The 21,590-nt window shown below is 39.0% G+C and overlaps 1 protein-coding gene across 3 annotated transcripts in view; it reads left to right on the top strand.

Annotated features, from left to right (window-relative positions):
* Positions 1 to 7,663, top strand: part of ZNF25 (zinc finger protein 25) — a 78,616-nt gene extending 70,953 nt beyond the window's left edge. For 2 of the 3 annotated variants that reach the window (XM_037041322.1, XM_037041323.1), the window contains exons 3-6: positions 635 to 761; positions 1,050 to 1,148; positions 4,556 to 4,616; positions 5,982 to 7,663. In XM_037041322.1, the coding sequence (XP_036897217.1) occupies positions 635 to 761; positions 1,050 to 1,148; positions 4,556 to 4,616; positions 5,982 to 7,038 (1,344 nt within the window). In that variant the 3' untranslated portion in view covers positions 7,039 to 7,663. The remainder of the gene's footprint in view (positions 1 to 634; positions 762 to 1,049; positions 1,149 to 4,555; positions 4,617 to 5,981) is intronic. The other variant, XM_037041324.1, reaches the window with a different exon arrangement.
* The last annotated feature ends 13,927 nt before the right edge of the window (positions 7,664 to 21,590 follow it).

Here is a 21,590-nt window from a genome sequence, read left to right on the forward strand (position 1 = left end):
AAAGACTTATAGATGTAAATATATTATATATTCTTTACGTTATGTATGCAAAATATATTTTAATATCCAAAATGACAAATTCAGAGTTACTCCATCTTTTGTAACCTGACTTAATTATCACATAACTCATTTGGTTCTGTACTGTGTTCTCATATTATAATGTCTTATTTGTAGTTTTGTAAAGGCATTTTTTATGCCTTTGCCAATTGTTTTCTTAATTCCTGAAGTTTGCATTGTAAGTTTGACCACTTAATAAAATTTGACTTAATACAAAATACAAAACATCTGCCCCATTTGTGAACATCTTATATCTTATACTTACTTCTGTCATAGCACCTGCTATGTGTACTACATTTAAGAATTTATATCCCTGTTAGAATGTAAGTTCCTTGATAATAGTTGTTTTCATTTATCTTTGTATCTCCAGCAGAAATCCAGGCACTGAGTGATATCTTAGTAAATATATACTGAACAAATATTTTATCTATATATAAAGCCGGGTACAGAGTAGCACTGTATCTTAACTTTCCAGGATAAATTCAATAGTTAGCTCAGTAAGACCTAGTTTACACATTTCTCTTCAATGGTACTCTATTCTGATTACTTCAGTTTGAACTGAAATATGTTGTTACAGGGACCAGTAACTTTCAAGGATGTTATTGTGGAATTCACCCAGGAGGAATGGCAATTACTGGACACTGCTCAGAGGACTCTGTACAGGGAAGTGATGCAGGAGAACTATGGTCACCTAGTCTCCGTGGGTGAGAGAAACTCCCCTCTCTGTAACTCCCAGTAGTTTGAATTTTCTTCCCCAGTTGTGAAACATGTAAGTTTGAATATTTGTTTTGTTTCAGGGGTCAAAATTGATTAACCCATTTTAGGTATCAGAAAAAGATGTGTCTCCACCCTCCCAATTGAAGAATCTAAATTTGCTAAGCCTAGTGAGATCTTCATTGTTCTGCTCTGAAAACTGTACTTTTTGTTTTCCAGAGACCCTATTCCAAGCAATAAAAATTCCAAGCAATTTTTATTTCCCTTATTTTCATTAGTAGGTTATTGTGTGAATAAGCCAAATGCACTTTTCAAGTTGAAGCAAGGAAAGGAGCCATGGATATTAGAAGTAGAATTTCCACATCAGAATTACCCTGGTGAGTGAAAAAGTATAGCCCTTGTCATTAGTGCTGAGGTAGTTGGTGCTGTTTGCCTTTTGAAATATTTTTCAGGAGTCTTTTTTTAAATGCTTTATATGTCTGGAAATGAATGAGGACATTTGATATGCATATGTAAGCAACATAAATTACACCTCCAGTTTCCATGCTTTCCACTGGAATTTCCCCATGCTCAATATTTTTATAGGTTTATCTCTCTTATATACCAACCTTGACTTAAACTTTTATTTTGTCTTTTTTTCTAGAATTTCCAGTTAGTCCCCACCATCAAAGTATGCAACTATAATCCTAAAGTGTTTATAAGTCTGACTTATACATTTTTTCAAATGCCATTTTTCTTCTTTTATTAATAACAAAATCTTTGTATTACTTTCTGTACCAGTTTAACTTCCTATTCACTCTTTAAACTCTGAAATTAGATTATAAGTCATTATATTACAGAAAGGACCAGGGGAGGCAAAATACTATTACCGAATGGATCCCTCCTTCCTCCCAGGGTCCCCTTGTGCTAGGTTCACCTTGCCCACTGCCAGGGAATTATAGTGCTCAATATCAGAGATTGGTGAAAAGGAAAGGAATTATTTATTCAAAAGTTATATAGATTTAAGAGTAATGACTTAATGTCTCCATTAAAATCCCAAAGTCCCTTAAAACACCCATAAACACACTGTCCTTCCTTCCACTCTTTGCCCAGTCTGGGGTACTGTATCTCAGGAAAAGAAATAGAAGTCTGAGGCTCACATAGCCCTGGTTCTTCCTAGTAATCCATGCTCAGTTGGCAGGCCTTCCTTGGTTCCTAGCACCATCAGCCGTGTCACCTTCATGATCTCCAGTTTTTAATCCAAACCCAAGTGGCACCTTCTCCTGTCCCACCAGCAAGAATCCTTTCACCCCTTTCTTTCCCTCTGAGTCTCTCTTGCATTCTTCCAAACTGCTAATAGAAAGCTCTGCATCACTGCTACATCTTGCTTTCCAGCTACCTAAGCTGTGTGGCAAAGGGAGCACCCAAAGCCACATGGTTCCCCTTCTATCACCAAAGCTGCATCAATACCCGCTCCCATGGCTGCTGTGCCCAGGTTTAAATCCCAGCACCAATCTTCCTCTGCATCCCCATTTCTGACTCCTCCCACAAGCACCTACACCTGCCAGAATTCCCATACTTCTCCATCTTTTCTGTGCTGCCATAGTAGTCCGGACAGGCATGGCCCTGTGGGGAGCCAATCATCCCCAAGCTCTCACGCAGGCACTGTAACCAGAGGGAGTTGCCCCCCAGTTATGTCATGAGATGGAAGTCACTCCCATCTCTCTGGCTCAAAGCATGGCCACAGGCATTTAATATATCCATGAAACCAATTAAAAATTATGGATATGTTAAATGACCATGCCTGAGGTTAGTTGCAGAACTGTTGCCATGTGGAACAACTCTAAAGGGCCCTGCTCCATGTGTCCCACCCCCCAGTTCAGACTTGTGGAGGTGAGGACATCCTACATTTTTAATATTTCCTGGACACCCTGAGTTCTGGACCCTATTACACATCCCTCTGTGGGGGACCTTCCTGGCTGCACCCTGTCACAATTATGCCATTCATCAATCTTATTGTTTGAGAGTTGACACTTTCTTCTGGACGGTGTTTGTCTTTTACACAAAGTACTAGATATCCTTCCTAAAATAACACTAAAATAAAAAAATAAAACAAATGAAAAAGTAATCTCACTTTGCTTCCTTAAATGCTTTTCAGGTATTTTCTGACTTGTGCACTCACATGCAGAAACAATGCCTGGTATATATTGATTGCTCACGAGATATTTGTTAACAAGAGATGGACACTTTATATCTTCTGCCCTTTATAGTAAGTTCTGCAATGGTTTACATACCTATTCTAGACCGAAGTTTCATTTTCTAGGCTGAAAACTCCTAAAATTGACATCTCCAAACATTTTTACCTTATTTGTATTCTGGTACTATATTTTACCATTTTACAGAATAGTTCCACTGATCTAAATTCCTTCTTTCTCAGGGTCAAAAACTAATTTTTAATTTAAATCCTAGTAGGAGTTCTGTAATGTTGAAAACTTACACTAACTCACTATTACAAAGCACAGTTAATTTTCTGTCAGGAACTAATCTGGCCCTTTCTTACCTACTGCATCTCATTTCTTCTTGTGGCCCAAACACATGCTAATAATCACCTCATTGATCTCTTAAGTGTCTTTCATAAATAGAATCATTTCATACATATTGAAGTTAACCTTGCACAAGTCCCTATCAAATAACTGCTGTTTCCCCTAAAAGTGCCATGAACTTTCAACCCAAAGCCTCTGGTTATTATCGTTGACTTTCTTTTTTTTAATTTAATTATTGTACAAATACAGCTTTCTGTCTTTTACTCCCACTGACTTTCTTTTAAGCATTCAAACATGAATACATATGAAGGTTAGTAAAGGTTCTAGAATGATGTTGAATAATTAATCTTTAAAGACCATGTAGTAAATTGAAGCAGAGATTTGGGAGCTAATATATAAAAGTAGAATAAGACTATTGTTGAGTCATTGGTAACATTGCTTTCGAGATGCAGTATGTGGTGGTCAGGATCAACTATCTCAGGTGCTATAACTGGGAAATTCATCATGTTATATGGATTACTTACACCATGATTTTTATAACTCTTTCTTTATGGAAATATATGTTCCTGGATTCTTTGTCCCAATGAAAATTAAGCCAATTAAATATAGAGTGAAAGTTTAAACTATAGGGCTGTTCCTTTAAACATGAGGAAATTGATGATCTGAAAAAGTCATTTCAGTATTGACAACTAGATTGTTGTGTATGAGTAAAGAGGAAATAAAGTAGAAGTTTTGTATTTTGCTATTATTAGGAATCCTAACACAATAAATTAGGTGTGAGCAGATAAAGACCTATAATTTTAACATTTTAGCTCCTTAATCCTATTTAATCTTTGCCCTGGTATTTCCAGTGAACATAGTTGTCTACTAATTTTTCTTATCATTCTACTTGCTATTCATTGTCCTTAATAGGCTTGCAGCATTCTCTATGAATCTCACATTCCTGTTCTGCAACACTGTAAATATTTTTTGTTCTCTGCTCCCAGTTCTTCTTTTTTTGCCTTAACTTTCTCCTCCAAGTGTTTTAGCTCATATTTGGAAAGTATCAGAGGCACTTGGGTTTAGAACCACATTCATTCCCCTTTCTGCTATAACAATTTTTAGTCTTTGGTTTTTTTCTATACCAATGAAGTAAAGGAAATTTATATTTGAGAGCACCTTAATTTGTGGGCATTGACCTGAAGCCTAAGAATCAATGCAATCCTACAACCATGATAATATATTAAGATTTGTATAGTAGTAAATTTTGTATTCCTTTGTAGACCTATGGAATATTAGTGATCGAGGAGCAAGACACCAAGAAAGCCAAGCTGAGAATTCAAGGCAAGTTCAAAATTCAATTTTAAGATTAGAATTTGTGTAAGAAAGAGTCTTGGTGAGAGTACTAGAATTGGGAGAGTACTAGTTAATACTAAATGTGAACAAGTTAGCAATGATCAAATTCCAAACAAAATAATGCAAATGGGAAAGCCCTTTATCATAATGGATCAGGATATTCAAATATTGAAGCAGTCTTCTGAGCCTTCAAAGTTACACAGTAAGGGAGATTTCTTTATACAAAGTGTAGTTTGGGCAGTTGAGTGAGAGACTCTGTGAATATAATGCAAGTGAAGGTTCTTTCTACCAAATGTTAAACCACAATGTATATCAGAGAGCACTCATGTGGAGAAACCCTATAAATCTAATGAATATGGGAAAATCTGTAGGAATTAGTTCCTATGTTGGCGGTGAGAACGGCACCAGGTGTTAAACTAGTGAAATCAGATTGGAACTTTGTTCAGCAATCTCAGTTGTTGAGTTACATACGGCTAAGGAAGAATTTAGAGACACAACTCAAACTAAAAAGAATGTTTATTTACAAAGTCACAGAGACAGCAGAAGTGAGCCCTAAGAAGAATTGGGTCAGGAAACAAGTTACAGAAGCAAAAGAAGGGTACTTGGGTTTTAGGAGAGAAGAAGGTAAAGGTAATGCACTTGGGGAAAATAAGAGAGGTAGGGAAAAGGCACAGGCATGTCTCTTAGAGAGAGCCTAGCAAAGTACTTCATCTCCAGGGTATTTTTCTGGAGGTCACAGGTGAGGATTCCAATAGAATATTCATCAGCCTTCTAGGTGTTTTTCCCTCAGGGTTGTAGTCTCCACTGATTTGGTCAGCACCAGGGCAGGAAGTTATAAGTAAATACATCTATCTAGTCCTGATGTCAGCCATGGCATCACTTATATGGTTTTGCTGCCTTTCTTGGCCTGGAGCTGAAACACTTCTGAGATCTAGGTGTTTTTACTGGGAGTTAATGCTTAAGGGAGTGGTTATACAAGGGCCCTATGTGATTTTCATGAGGTCATTCTTTGGCCCATAGTTCCTCCTTCAAGGGGGTGCACCACATGACCAGCAATATGCCAGGGGAGGGTCAGAGCCATATAACCAGTGATATGAAAGACCAGGAAGTCTAAACTTCATGACCAGTGACATGCTATGGGAGAAAAGGTAACCCTGGGAGTGAGGTCCGTGTTTTCCCAGCTTTGCCAGTTGCTAGATACCCAGGGCTTTCTGTCCTGGTGACTTCTGTAACTGGCCCATTATCCTTGCTCTGCTCATGTCTTTCTAACTGCCCACCACACTTAGAGTTCTTTGGAAAATACAGTGGACAAAAAAATCTTATTCATTAATGAATTTGGAATTTTTTCTGTAGGACTGGAGAACTCACAAATCAGAAAATTTACACCAGAGCAAAAATCTATACATGCAACGAATGTGGGAAGTTCTACTGCCAGAAATCTGCCCTAATAGTACATCAGCATACCCATTCAAAGGATAAACCCAGTGAGTGTGGGAAATCTGTCTCTAGGAGTAGAGACTTCTCAAGACATGAGAAAACTTACACCAGAGAGAAAACCTATGAGTGTAAAGAATGTAAGAAAACTTTCTACTACCTGTCATCTCTCAGTAGACATTTGAGGACTCATGCAGGGGAGAAACCCTATGAATGTAATCAGTGTGAGAAGTCTTTCTACCAGAAACCACACCTCATAGAACATCAGAAAACACACACAGGAGAGAAACCCTATGAATGTACTGAATGTGGGAAGTTTTTCTATGTTAAGGCATACCTAATGGTACATCAGAAAACACACACAGGGGAAAAACCCTATGAATGTAAGGAATGTGGGAAATCATTTTCTCAGAAATCACACCTTACAGTGCATAAAAGAACACATACAGGGGAAAAACCCTATAAATGTAAGGAATGTGGGAAATTCTTTTCTAGAAATTCACATCTTAAAACTCATCAGAGAACTCACACTGGAGAGAAACCCTATGAATGTAGTGAATGTGGGAAATGCTTCTACCAGAAGTCAGCCCTCACAGTACATCAGCGAACTCACACAGGAGAGAAGCCTTTTGAATGTAATAAATGTGGAAAAAACTTTTACTATAAATCAGACCTTACTAAACATCAAAGAAAACATACAGGGGAGAAGCCCTATGAATGTCATGATTGTGGTAAATCTTTCTCTGTGAATTCAGTCCTCAGGTTACATCAAAGGACTCACACCGGAGAGAAGCCTTATGAATGTAAGGAATGTAGAAAATTCTTTTCTCAGAAGTCACATTTTATTATACATCAGAGAAAACACACAGGGGAGAAACCTTATGAATGTCAAGAGTGTAAGAAAAGTTTTATCCAGAAATCAGAACTCACTGCACATCAGAAGACACACACACAGAGGGAAAGAGTTTATAAATAGTATGAATTGGAGAATTTTGTCTGAATGCATCCTTCAGAATAATTAGATAATTCCCACAAGTCAAAAACCTTATGAATATCATAGATATAGAAAAATTTAGCCACAATCTGTCATCACAGAGAAATTCTATAAGGGTAAAATTTTTACCATATGTCAGATTTTACTAAATATTAGACAGTGTAGATGGCAGAAACACTACAAATGGTAAAATATGAGGAAAATTTTCAGAAGTCATACTTTATTGTACAATATAGAAATCACACAGGAGAAAAATCCTGTAAGTAAAATGAATATCAGGAAATTTTCTGCCAGGGCAGCCATGACTTGACATTCAAAAGCTCACATGAATGAGAAACTCCTATCAGTGTTCTGATCATTCAAAAGTCTTTGTGCACTAGTTGGACTCACATTAGAACACTCAAAAAGGGTAGCCGCAAAGATTGGAACAGATACAGAAGCCTTTATCAGAAATGATGTTTCAGTGAATGTCACATTATTGCTACTGGGATAGAACCTTTATGTATGTGAAAGCTTTTTAAAAGAAAATTCAAAGAGAATCTGTATTGAGGGAAAGAGTTATTTTAGAAGTCCTGTTACAGAGATCTGATTGTAAGGTGTTTTTTTTTTAACTGCAAATGTTTAGATATGTGAAACTTTTGAAAAGTACAAATAAATTGAATAATTAGGCAACATCGCTAATATGTACTGGTAGTATGTAAAACTTTTGCATGTATGTGACTGTGCTGCAGAATACAAATTGTACATTTTTGATGTGCATGTGGAATCCATCCACAATTATACATAGGTAATATGGAACATTAGTTCAGTAACTTTTATACATATGAAGATATTACATACTAAGTTTCAGCAGTGATTCCTATTGTTAATCTAATGTGTATGTATTGTTTACTTTTAAAAATATTTTATTCATTTATTTTAAGAGGGGAAGGGAGGGAGGAAGAGGGAGAGAAACATCAATGTATAGTTGACTCTCGTGCACCCCCAACTGGGGACCTGGCCTGCAACCCAGGCATGTACCCTGACTGAGAATCAAACCAGCAATCCCTTGCTTTGCAGGCCAGGACTCAGTCCACTGAGCCACACCAGCCATGGCTATAATGTGTATTTAATACAATATTTTTTAAATTATATGCATCTTTTATCTTGTTTTCTGTCATTTTAAATTGATGTGTATGTTGAACTAATCTTTCAGAAAGAAGTTAAAAATGTTTTTGTAAAGTTTTCAACTATCAGCTAAATTTTACATTAAGGAATTTATTTATTTCACATTTATTACACATTTATGTATAGGAAAAGCCTGCGTTTATTTTTAAAACACCTGAAAATAGTCTATAGAATAAAAACAATGCTATGTAAAAAATGTTGTTTTACCGCTGATGTTTCAGTAGGGTGCAGAGTTGTTGCATCTGTATTTTGCAGGGGAGTCCTAAGTGTTCTCTGCTAATCTTTTTTTTCTGGTAGAAGCAATATAGTATATGCTCATTCCATCATGGGACATGATACAACCTTTCTATGCCTCAGTTTCCTTTTTTAGGTGAAGTGATATGTTAGGATTGCTTTGAGGCATAAGTGAGTTAATTTTAACACACTTATAATAGTGTCTGATACACAAAGAGAGCTATATGTTAGATGTTATCATCATCATAATTTGTATTTCTGGAATTGTTCTGCAAAACAGAAAAAAAGATGGGTTGCCAATATTTACCCTCTACATTATTGCTGTGCTATTGTTTGGTTTGGTTGCACATTTTTCCTTGAATGATTCAGAATAGGCCCACTGCCCATGTTTAGCTGAATAACTATTTCTAAATAATTGAAAAAATTAATAAATATTTTGTGATGTGAAAATTGTGTTATTCAAATTTCAGTGCCCCACTAATAAAGTTTTATTAGAACTCTGATGCAAAAAACATTCATTTCTGTTTTACCTGTAGCTTCTTTCATGCTGTAAGCACAGGGTTTAGTACTTCTAGCAAAGTCCTTATGATCCATAGAGTCTAAGATAGTTACTATCTGGCACTTTACAAAGTTACACTTTTCTGTTACTTAGAGCTAAAAACATCACAATGACTGTAGAGGTACACCTGTATACTTGTTTTCTTTCTTTAAAATTTTCATTGTATTTTTCCCATTACCATTTAGTCCTTTTATACTCCTCCTCACCCACCGCAATTACTACTCTGCTGTCCATGTCCATGAGCCCCTTTTCCTTTTTTTGTTCCATATTTGGCATGTGTTTCAGAAATGATGCATACATCAATTATAGTTGGGTAGTTTTGTGCTGTATATTTCTTTTGTGCAGTTTATTTATATGAGAAATATTTAAGCATTGGAATTTTTTCAAATGAATGTACTTTACTTGATGATTTTTCATAACACTAAGAATTTTCCTTGTGTAGTATAGCAGTAAAGATACAAAATAAACTGTCTAAATTGAATTGTTAATTCATCCCTCTCCATAGTATTAATATTCCAAATCAATGGCCATATTTCCCTGTATCATTTTATTTTTTTTCATTATTTCATGGTAAAATAACATCTTTAGGTCATATTAACTAATGTAACTCAATGAGACACAAAAAATTCAATGCCCAACTCCACCACTTACATTACTAGTAATCTACATTATTAGTATTATATCACTAATAAAACATTTGTTGACTGTACATCCTATAATTGTCAAATGATGCTCCAGTCTGAATCCTGCCATCCTACTCCCTCTTGTTAATGAAGATGACTTTCATTATTGTTCAATTTTTTAAGCATGTTTTATTCTGATTTGTCTGGTGTTTAACTTTAGTGATCACCTAGTATGATGATATTTAGTGATTGCTTGTATCTTAAGAATAAAATATACTTTATATTTATGTAACTTGTGAATATTCTGTAGTAAAATATTGTTACCAATATTCTACTCAGCTCTGACATGAACTTTAATGCCTTTAGTTGTTCTTTGTTTCAACCTGCTGTGACAGTAAATGTATAACTTCCTCAGGCTTCTCAATCAAAAACTAAATAAAAATTAATTAGTACTTTCCATGTATCTATGATTCTGTTTCTATTTTGTGAGAGGAGAGGTTGGGGACTGGATAAGAGATGTGAACGGATTAACCAAAGAACATTTATGCATGACCCATGGACACAGACAACATGGGAATTGTAGAGGCAAGAGAGAGGGTGGTGTTGGGTAAAGTGAGAAATAAGAAGAAAATCAAGAACAATTGTAATAGTATAAACAGTAAAAAATAAAAATAAGAATACACAGCTGGAAAAATTAGTACTTTTCAGGAGCAGTCCAATAACTAGAAGACATGTTATTAAGCATAAAGCCTGTAATAAAATACTTTAAAAGTAAATGATATGATAGTAATAAAATATTCCTAGCCTCCAAATTTAATAAAGCCTAGGACTGGTTGTTCTTGGACATAACCTCAAACCATGAATTAGTAGGCACTAGAATTGTTGGATCAGGAACAACTGATCAGACATTGATAACAAAGACAATATTTCATGAGTACACATGCTTATGATGATCAATGAATTTATGACTTTCACAGTTCTGAAAGCCAATCAACACTGCATTCTGACCATACTAGGCAGAGTCAGCAAGTCAGCTACATCCTCACTCCAATAACTACACTTTTACAACAGACAATCATTCAGTCAGTCTGCAGTACTCCTGCTTTTAAAAGCCCTCCAAATGCTTGAACTCACATTTCTCAAAACTGTATCATTTCTTTCTTTGGCTGATTTACAAGTATAGCACTCCTTTGGCTAGTGTGGTGGTCAAAGATAGTCTGAAAAAAAAGAGCTATGTACAAATTCAGTGACAGAAAATAACCTTACATGGTGATCTGATCATAAAATCATAATTGGTCAGGTCATGATGTGTAGTCATGCTCCAGGAATACAATTTCTTTACTAAAAGATTTGTCTTTGCAGTATTCAAGGGTTGTTCATTGTTTTTGTGCATCTAGGTTAACACACCTTTGAAATACCCTTTTCTAAGATCCCTGGGGATTGTTAATCCCCTTCAAGAGAGCTCATAATCTTGTTAACTACCCTATAATCCAAAATAGAGATTCTTCTACCTTGCTTTCTCCCAAGATTATGTTATTTTTCTTACATTCCCTCCTTAATTCCAAATGTATAAAAGAGACTGCAGTGGAGAGGGACAAAATGGTGGCAGGGTAGGAGGATATATTGTGCAATTTCTCCCAGAACCAAATTGGGAATAAAATGAAAGAGAGGATAAGACACCTGATATAAACCAAAGATTACCTGAAAAAGAGACTTTTAACCAAGGACGGTGAAAAAGACCGCCATGACTGGTAGGAAAGGTGAGGTTGTTAAAGGGGCCAGACCCAACCACAAGGGCAGTTGGCTGAGGTGGTGGCATGGCTGTGCAAGTGCCCCCCTGAAAGGAGAGAAGCTGGGACCATAAACCTGGCTCCCAAGCACAGAGCACCAGTGGTGGGGTGGTCTTCCCACAGAGCTCCCCTGGGTCCTCTCAGATGAGAATAAATTTATCAAGACATGATCTGCTTGGGGAGGAAAGTGACCAGTCTCTCAAAGAAGAAAGGCCCCAAACATTTCCTTCCCTGCATCTTTATTGAGTTCACCTCACACAGAGATACATAGTATGCACATAAAGCTGATCAACCAATGCTCAAAAAGCTACAGTCATGAGAAACTGACATCAATTACAGGTAATAGTTGAAGAAACACAGGGATTGTCTCTGGACAGGGTTGGCTTTAGCTCAAGTGTCTGGGACAGAGCAGACCTCAGAGGAAACAATGTATTCTTTCTGGCCAGTTTCACCCTGGGAGCTGTCTGTTCCAGTACAAGTTTGCAGCTGCTTCTGGCACTGTTCCCAGGCTGAGTCAGGCAGGGACAGCAAAGCAGCCAAGAGACTAGCAGACTTTTACAGAAAGACTGAGGACTCAGGCTATGACAAAGCCAAGGGATGAGGGTCTTTGCCCCTTCTCTGAAGAACCCTAAGTCCTTCCCTGATGGCCCATCATGACTGTGCCTGTCTTCAGTTGCCCCTTCCTCTTGAGGGATCTTTCTTGTCATTGGCTAACCAGTCATCTGCCCTGGCCAAGCAAGGGAAAGTGAGGGAGGCAGGGGCTGCAATCTTGCTGGTAAGAAGTGTTCTGTCTCCTTAGTGACTCATGTTCCCAAGGCTTTTTCACTCAGCTCTAGCTGTGGGACCCCTATTGTCCATTAATGAGACCATGGTCCCTGAAAACAGATAGAACAGCACCCAACACACCAGTGCTGGCACAAACAGACCATGTGTAACAGGGTGCAGCCAGGGGAGGGGGCAAATAGGGAGTTTTTAAAATTATTTAATTCTTGTTCAAGTAGTTTTCTGTCTTATATTCCCAGCCCTGCCGGGCCCAATGCTCCTCAGCTCCTTCCCATTTCCACCCCCCACCTTAGTTATTGTCCGTGCATCCTTTATATTTGTTCATGTCAGTCCATTCCCTTTTCCCCTGTGATTCTCTCCCCTCTCCCCTCTGGTCCCTGTCAGCCTGTTTCGTATTTGACTGTCTTTGGTCATATTTCGCTTGCTTGTTTGTTTAGTTGTCGTTTAGATTCCTGTTAACGGTGATATCATATGGTATTTGCCTCTCACCACTTGGCTTATTTTGCTCAGCATAATGCTTTCCAGTTCCATCCATGATGTTGCAAAGGGGAGGATCTCCTTCTCCCTTTCTGCAGCAGAGAATTGCATTGTGTAAATGTACCATAGCTTTTTGATCCAGTCATTTACTAATGGGCATCTAGGTTGCTTCCAACTCTTGGCTATTGTAAATTGTGCTGCTATGAACATCGGGGTGCATAGGTTCTTTTGGATTGGTGTTTCAGGGTGCTTAGGATATACTCCTAACAGTGGAAATGCTGGGTCAAAAGGCACATTCATTTTTAGTTTTCCTAGAAAATTCCATACTGTTTTCCATAGTGGTTGTACCAGTCTGCAATCCCACCAACAGTGAACTAGGGTCCCGTTTTCCCCACAACCTCTCCAGCACTTGTTGTTTGTTTCTTTGTTTATGATGGCCATTATGACTGGTGTAAAGTGGTATCTCATTGTGATTTTAATTTGCATCTCTCTGATAGATAGCAATATCCAGCATCTTTTCCTGTGTCTCTGCATCCTCTGTATGTCCTCCTAGGTGAAGTGTCTGTTCAAGTCCTTTCCCCATTTCTTCAGTGGGGTGCTCATCTTCCTTGAGTGGAGGTGAGTGAGTTCTTTGTATATTTTGGAGATTAAACCTTTGTCTGAGGTATTTTTGGCAAATATGTTTTCCCAAAGTGTTGCTTCTCTTTTTATCTTGATACTGTTTTCCTTAGCTATGCAGAAGCTTTTAATTGTGATGAGATCCCATTTGTTTATTCTTTCCTTTGTGTCCCTTGCTCTGGGGGAAGGGACACATCAGTAAAAATACTGCTGCGTGGAATATCTGAGACTTTCCTACCAATGCTCTCCTTTAGGGCTTTAATGGTTTCACAGCTTATATTTAAGTCTTTTATCCACCTGGAATTTATTTTGGTGTATGGTGTAAGTTCGTGCTCAAGTTTCATTTTTTTGCATGTACTGTCCAGTTCTCACAACACCATCTGTTGAAAAGGCTATCTTTACTCAATTTTATGTTACTGCCACCTTTGTCGAATATTAATTGACTGTAGAGGTTTGGGTTTATTTCTGGGCTCTCTGTTCTGTTCCATTGGTCTATGTGCCTGTTTTTATGCCAGTACCAGGCTGTTTTGATTACAGTGGCCTTGTGATACAGTTTGTTATCAGGTATTGTGATCCCTCCTACTTTGTTCTTCTTTCTTAACATTGCAGCTGCTATTCGGGGTCTTTTATGGTTCCATATGAATTTTTGAAGTGTTTCTTCTATATCTGTGAAATATGCCATTGGTACTTTAACAGGTATTGCATTGAATCTGTAAATTGCTTTGGGCAATATGGACATTTTGATGATGTCAATTCTTCCAATTCATGAACACGATATGTGTTTCCATTTGTTTGTGTCTTCCTTGATTTCCCTCTTCAATGTTGTGTAGTTTTCTGCATATAGGTCTCTTACCTTCTTGGTTAGGGTTCCTCCTAGGTATTTTATTTTTCTTTTTGTTCCAAATATCAAATGAAATTTTTTCTTGATTTCTGCTTCTACTATTTCATTGTTGTTATACAAAAATGCATTTGATTTCTTTTTTTAAGATTTTATTTACTTATCTTCAGAGGGGAAGGGAAGGAGAGGAGAGAAATATCAACATATGGTTGATTCTCGTGAGTCTCCTGCTGGGAACTGGTCTGCAACACAGGCATGTGCCCTGACTAGGAATCGAACCGCGATTCATATGGTTCGCAGGCCCGTGCTCAATCCACTGAGCTACACCAGCCAGGGTGTGATTTCTTGATATTGACTTTGTATCACGCTGTTTTCCCAAATTCACTTATCAGGTTGAGCAGTTTGGGGGTAGAGTCTATAGGATTTTTCATGTACTCTGTTATGTCATCTGCAAAAAAAGCCACTTTTGTTTCCTCCTTTCCGATTTGGATGCCTTTTATTTCCTTTTCTTGTCTGCTTGCTGTGGCTGGAACTTCCAATACTATATTGAATAGAAGTGGTGAAAGTGGACAACCTTGTCTTGTTCCTGATCTTAGTGGAAAATATTTTAGTTTTTGCCCATTGAGTATGATGTTGGCTGTAGGTCTTTCATATATGGCCTTTATTATATTGAGGAATGCTCCCTCTATTCCCATTTTTCTGAGTACCTTTATCATAAATGGATGTTGTACCTTATCAAAAGCTTTTCCCGCGTCTATTGATATGATCATGGGTTTTTTGCATTTGCTTTGTTTATGTGATGTATTACATTTACTGATTTACGAATACAGAACCATTCTTGCATCCCTAAGATGAATCCCACATGTTCGTGGTGTATGATCTTTTTGATGTATTGTTGGATGCGATTTGCCAATATTTTATTGAGGATTTTAGCGTCTATGTTCATCAGAGATACTGGCCTGTGGTTTTCTTTCTTTGTTGTGTCTCTGTCTGGCTTTGGAATTAGGATGATGCTGGCTTCATAAAAAGAGTTGGGGAGTTTTTCCTCCTTTTGATTTTTTGGAATAGTTTGTGAAGAATAGGGGTTAGCTCTTCCTTAAAAGCTTTGTAGAATTCTGTGAAACCATCTGGTTCAGGGCTTTTGTGTGATGGGAGTTTTTTTATTACTGCTTCAATTTCATCTGCTGTTATTGGCCTGTTCAGGTTTTCTGCTTTTTTTTTTTAATTGAGTTTTGGAAGATTATATTTTTCTACAAATTTCTACATTTCACCTAGGTTTTCAAATTTCTTGGCATACAGTTCTGCATAGTAATTTTTTATAATCCCTTCTATTTCTGTGGTATCAGTTGTAATCTCATTTCTGATTGTGTTTATTTGGGTCCTCTCTCTTCTTTTCTTGATGAGCCTACTTAAAGGTTTGTCTATTTTGTTTATCTTTTAAAAAACCAACTCTTGGATTCATTGATCCTTAGAATTGTGCTTTTAGTCTCTATGTCATTTAATTCTGCTCTGATCTTGGTTATTTCCTTCCTTCTACTTGCTCTGGCCTTTCTTTGTTGTTGTTCCTCAAGTTCTTGGAGGCGTCGGGTTAGGTTGTTTGTTTGGAATGTTTCTATCTTCTTTAGGTAAACCTGTATTGCTATGAACTTCCCTCTCAGGACTGCCTTCATGGTGTCCCATAAGTTTGGGTTGATGAGAGTTCATTTTCATTTGTTTCCAGAAACTTTTTGATTTCTTCCCTAATTTCATTCTTGACCCATTCACTGTTTAATAGCATACCATTCAGTCTCCATGATTTGGGTGTTTTGGGTGTTTTCCTGTGGGGTTGGTTTCTAATTAGGGTCCCTTGTGATCAGAGAAAATGCTTGGTATGATTTCGATTTTTCTGAATTTGTTGAGACTCCTTGTTTGTCCTATCATTTGGTCTATCTTTGAAAATGTTCCATGTGCATTTGAAAAGAATGTGCATTTAGCTTCTTTGGGATGAAGGGCTCTGTATATATCAATTAGTTCCACTTTATCTAGGGTGTCATTTAATGCTGCAATATCTTTGTTAATATTTTGTTTGGAAGATCTGTCCATTTTTTACAGTGGGGTGTTAAAATCCCCTACTATAATTTTGTTGCTGTCAATATCTTTCTTGAGGTCCTCTAGGATTTTCTTTATATATTTGTGTGCTCCTATGTTGGGTGCATATATATTTATGATGTTAATGCCTTCTTGATGGATTCTTCCCTTGAGTATTATGAAATGATCTTCTGGGTCTCTGTTTATGGCCCTGTTTTTGAAATCTATTTTGTGTGATATGAGAATTGCTACCCTGGCTCTTTTTTCCTGTCCATTTGCTTGGAAAATTTGTTTCCATCCATTCACTTTTAGTCTGTGATGGGCTTTTGACCCGAGGTGGGTCTCTTATAGGCAGCATATGTGTGCTTCATGCTTTCTCATCCATTCAGCTATTCTATGTCTTTTGATTGGAGCATTTAATCCATTGACATTTAAGGTTATTATTGGAAGGTACTTACTCATTGCCATTTATGTACCTTTGTTCCTCTCCGTCTCTCTCTTTTCCTTCCTTTCCTTAAAGCAGCCCTTTTATTAATTCTTGCAGAGCTGGTTTGGTGGAGGAATATTCTTTTAGACTTCTTTTGTCTTGGAAGCTCTTTATTTGGCCTTTTATCTTGATTGAGAGCCTTGCTGGGTAAAGTAGCCTTGGTTGTAGGCCTCTGTTTCTCATTACTTGGAATATTTCTTGCCATTCTCTTCTTGCTTGAAGTGTTTCCATTGAGAAGTCAGTAGTCAACCTTATTGCGACTCTCTTGTATTTTACTTCCTTTTTCTCCCTTGGTGCCTTTAGGATTCTCTCTTTGTCTTGAAGTTTGCCATTTTAATGATGATGTGCTTTGCAGTAGGCTTCTTGGGATTCCACTTGATTGGGACTCTCTGCAATTCCTGGATTCCTGTGACTTTATCTCTCATCAAATTTGGAAAATTTTCTGTTATTACTCTTTCAAGTAGGTTTTCTATGCCTTGTTCTTCTTCTTCTCCTTCTGGTATTCCTTTTATTCGGATGTTATTTCATTTCATATTGTGTTGCATTTCTCTTATACTCTCCTCATCTTTCTGATTCTCTTTTCTATTAGTTGGTACGTCTTGGAAATTCTTTCTATCCTCTCCTCTAGCTCGCTTATGAGGTCTTCTGCCTCATTGATCCTACTCTTCATACCTTCTACTGTGTTCTTCAGTTCAGAAATTGTATTCTTCATTTCCTCTTGGCCTTTGCTGATGGTTTCTATTTCCTTTTTCATGTTGATATAACTTGTGGAGAGTTCATTGTAGCTCCCCTGTATTTTCTTTTCCTCATTGTATGCTCTTTTTAAAAAAAATAATTTATTTATCTCTAGAGGGGAAGGGAAGGAAAGGAGAGAAATATCAATGTATGGTTGCCTCTTGTGAGTCCCCTGCCAGGAACTGGCCTGCAACCCAGGCATGTGCCCTGACTGGGAATCGAACCGCGGTCTTGTGGTTCGCAGGCCCGCGCTCAATCCACTGAGCTACACCAGCCAGGGCTCGTTGTATGCTCTTTGAATTTCCTTGCAACTAGTGCTTTGAATTCAATATCTGATAGTTGACTTGCTTCTATTTCATCTAACATTCTTTCTGAGACTTCCTCCTTTTCTTTCATTTGGGCATTGTTTCTTTGTCTTCCCATTGTTTGTGATGTTCTTCTTGTTGGCCTCAGCCTCTTAAATTAATCTGTTCTGCTTCCCTGGGTTCATGGTGTGAACTTCTGTGGTAGGATACCTCTGAAATTCAGTGGTGCAGTCTCCTGCAGGTATCTTGGTGTTCTCTGCTTCCACCTACTCCTCTTGTTGGTTTCCAGCTGGTCAAACCTTTTCTTCTGGTCTCACTAGCTGCAGCAGCCCGAGGGGCTATTAGTGTGGCCTTTCTCATGTCTAGGTGAACTCAACTGGTCTCGCCAGTGCCCTTCCAAGTTCCAGACTGGCGCCGCTCTCCAGCGCCCCACTGAGAGCACATTTTTCCCCAGGCTTCCCAGCCCTGGCCTGGCGTGAGGGTGCAGGCTCCCAGCCAGGCCTTCCTGGTCTTGACGGCTTGGGCGCAGAGCTTTCCCAGTGGTGTGGCAGAACACACAGGGCAACTCACAATTCTCCCAAGGCGGCGACCAAGGCCTGACTCCCGGCACTTTTCAGTCTGCTCCCGGCTGGGTAGGGAGGGAACTGATGACTGGCTTTCTTCCAGGGGTCTTGCTAGCAGCCCGAGGCTCCCCGAGACTGTGGGAGAGTCGGCTCAGGCCCTGTGCTACAGGGAATGAAAGGGTGGTTCTCAGTTCTCCCAAGCCAGTAACCGCAGCCTGACTCCATAGGTTACAGAGCTCTCTGGTTTGCTTCCCAATTACCACTCCTCTCTCTGCCACTACAGGCAAACCGATTTCTCCTCATGTCTTCCAATCTGTGCCCTGCCAGACAGGGAGGATGCTGGTGACTAGTTCTCTCCCAGGGTTGTTGTTGCCTGCCCTCGGCTCTCAGAGACCAAGGCATCCTAGCCAGGGCTCTGGCGAGTTCCGGCGGTGGGCCTGTAGCCTCTGCGCTGTTCCTTCGTACCTTGTTGATCTATGGTCGTCTCCTCTCCTCAACATCTGGTCATTCAGTGTCCGCTACACTTTCTGGAGTCCTGACTTCCTATATGCTGGGTCCCTGTTGGCTATCTGCTGTTCTCCTCTGCAGAACAGCCTGGTTTTTCTCCAGCGTGTGAAGGGAAGTGAAATCCTTTGTCCTACTCCACCGCCATCTTCCAAATAGGGATTTTTAATGGGATCTAGAACTCAGTACCCAAGAAATATTATATATATATAATATTTGTATATATATGAATGATGAATTCATATTTATATCTATATGAATATATATATGTAAAAATGGATGATGTCCTCACCCCCACAAGTCTGAGCTGGGGGATGGAACACATGGCACAGGTCCATTGAGAGTTGTTTTGAATAGCAACAGTTTTGCAGATAACCTCTAGAACAGTCATTTAACATATCTATGACCTTTAACTGGTTCCATAGCTGTGGCCATGCTTTGAGCCAGGGGATGGGAATGATTTCAACCCATGATGTAACTGGGAGGCAACCCCACCCCCACCCCGGTTACAGAGCCTGCATAAAAGCTTGGAGATGATTGGCTCCACACCACAGGACCATACCTGTCTGGACTTAATATAGCAGCCCAGTAAAGCTGGAAAAATATGAGAATACTGGCATCTGTGGTCAATTGTGAGAGGAATTGGAAATGGTGCAGCAGAGGAAGACTGGCACTGGGGAGAGGGGGTGGTGTCTTTTTGGTACCACACAGTTTTCCCAGAGAGGAATCACGGACTTCTATTTCTTTTTCTCAGATGCAATACCCCGGACTGGGAAGAGGGGGAAGGAAGGACTGTGCATTTGTGGGTATTCTAAAGGGCTTTGGGACCTCAATGAAGATTTTAAGTTATTACTCTTAAGTTTGTATAATTCTTTAAATAAATAATCACTTCCCTTTTTCATTAGTCTCTAGCATTGAGAGACATTTTTCCCTGGTGGTGGGCAAGGTGAACCTAGTACAGGGTGGGGGACCCCTGGGGCACAAGGGTGGGTCCATTCGGTAATAGTATATCATTCACCCCCAGCCCCGGGTCTGTTCTGTAACACATGTAGCATCCAGAGGCAAAAGATGGCAGGGTTAGTCTCAGCTCGAGAGAGACAAGTCTGCTGGAGACAAAGCCACTACTTTTTTTTTTAATTCTTAAAGGTGCCAAAGTACAGGTTTTGTGTTCACAACCACTCACCTTAGGACCTAATGAAAGGAGGGCAGCATGGACTGGAGTTGTGTGAGAAGAGTCTGCAACATGAGGCACTGGGAAGAGACATGAAGGGAGTGGTCATGTAGTTTTCTGTGCTACAATATACTGGGAGTTCCAGCACCCATCTTTCCTGAGAAAGACAAGCCCGTCCCAGGGAAAAAGCACTTAACCTGTGGGATACTGTACCACCCCAACCTCTGGAATCCTGTTCAACCCAACCTCCATCTTTTTACTTTCTTTTTAGTTCTGTTTTTTGTCTTCTTTTTTCCTGTTTTTATCTTTTCCTCTTGCTTTTCTCCCATCCTGAACCTTAACCCCTGTTGAGACAGCAACATACACAAATGCAGGAGGTGTCAGAGATGGGCTATAGGATGCAATCATACCATCACTTTCCCAGGAAATAGACTGGCAATCCCCACTCATGAAAGAGCCATAGAAACACCATCCCAGTTTCCAGCAGACCCAAAACCTAGTCTCTAAAGGCCCCACCCATTAGCCTACTAAGGCCCCTGCCCTGCCAAGCACAGAAGGAAATTCCCAAACAGACTCAGATTAGTTGCTCAGGGGCAGGGGAACACACACACCATCTTCCTTGAAGTCTGATATGGAAGATCTTGAATTCCCATCTCTTCACACCCTCCAATTCTACCGGAAGTCCTCTCAGAAACAGATGGGTCTGTGACTAGTCTAAAACTGACAGCAGACCAGCAGACAGAAGGCAGAAGTGGATCTTGTGATGGCTTAGGTCATTTGCTGATACACCTCTGCACCCATTGCTGATAAAACCCAACTTTGCAGAGCAGCCTGCCTCAAACTGGACACAGCCAAGTCCAGAGGATCTGGCCATAAACTGTGGATGGCTTATAAGTTCAAACAGGTTGCTGAGGGATAGACATTGAAAGTATCTGACATTGGCTTACACCAGCCTCAGAAACTATCAGAGCTGTATCCAAAGGGAGAACCCAGCAAGCAAGCGCTAAACTCTGCTAAGACAAATTCCATTTTGTTCTGTTTCATTATTTTTGTTATTCTTATATTTTCATAGCCTTTTAAATATTTTTCTATTTTTCCTTTCTATTTAATCCTCTAATTTTTATATCTCTTTTTAACTCATATCTTTTAATACCCCATTGTTTTGTTTCTTTCCTTTTTCCTTTTTCTATTTTTTTCTGTATTTTTTATTGCTGTTCAAGTACAGTTTTCTCCATTTTCCCCCCAATACTCCCCCCACACCACTCATCCCCATCTCACACCCTTGATCCCACTACCTTTGGTTTTCTCTCTGTGTCCTTTACACATATTCCTTAACAATCCTCCCCCTATTTCTCCCCATTATCTTTCTACCCCCCTGCCCCCCCTACAGATTACTGTCAATTTGTTCTTTATTTCAATATCTCTGGTTATATTTTGCTTGCTTTTGTGTTTTGTTGACTAGGTTCCATATATAGGACAGATCATATGGTATTTGTCTTTCTGGGCTGGGTTTAATTCAAATAGGATAGTGCTCTACAGTTCCATCCATGCTGCTGTGAAGGGTAGGAGCTCCATCATTTTTTCTCCTGCAGAGTATCCCATTATATATGTAC

This window comes from Sturnira hondurensis, unplaced genomic scaffold (assembly GCF_014824575.4).
Source record: "Sturnira hondurensis isolate 20B ecotype Veracruz unplaced genomic scaffold, ASM1482457v3 Scaffold0002930, whole genome shotgun sequence".
NCBI lineage: Eukaryota > Metazoa > Chordata > Mammalia > Chiroptera > Phyllostomidae > Sturnira > Sturnira hondurensis.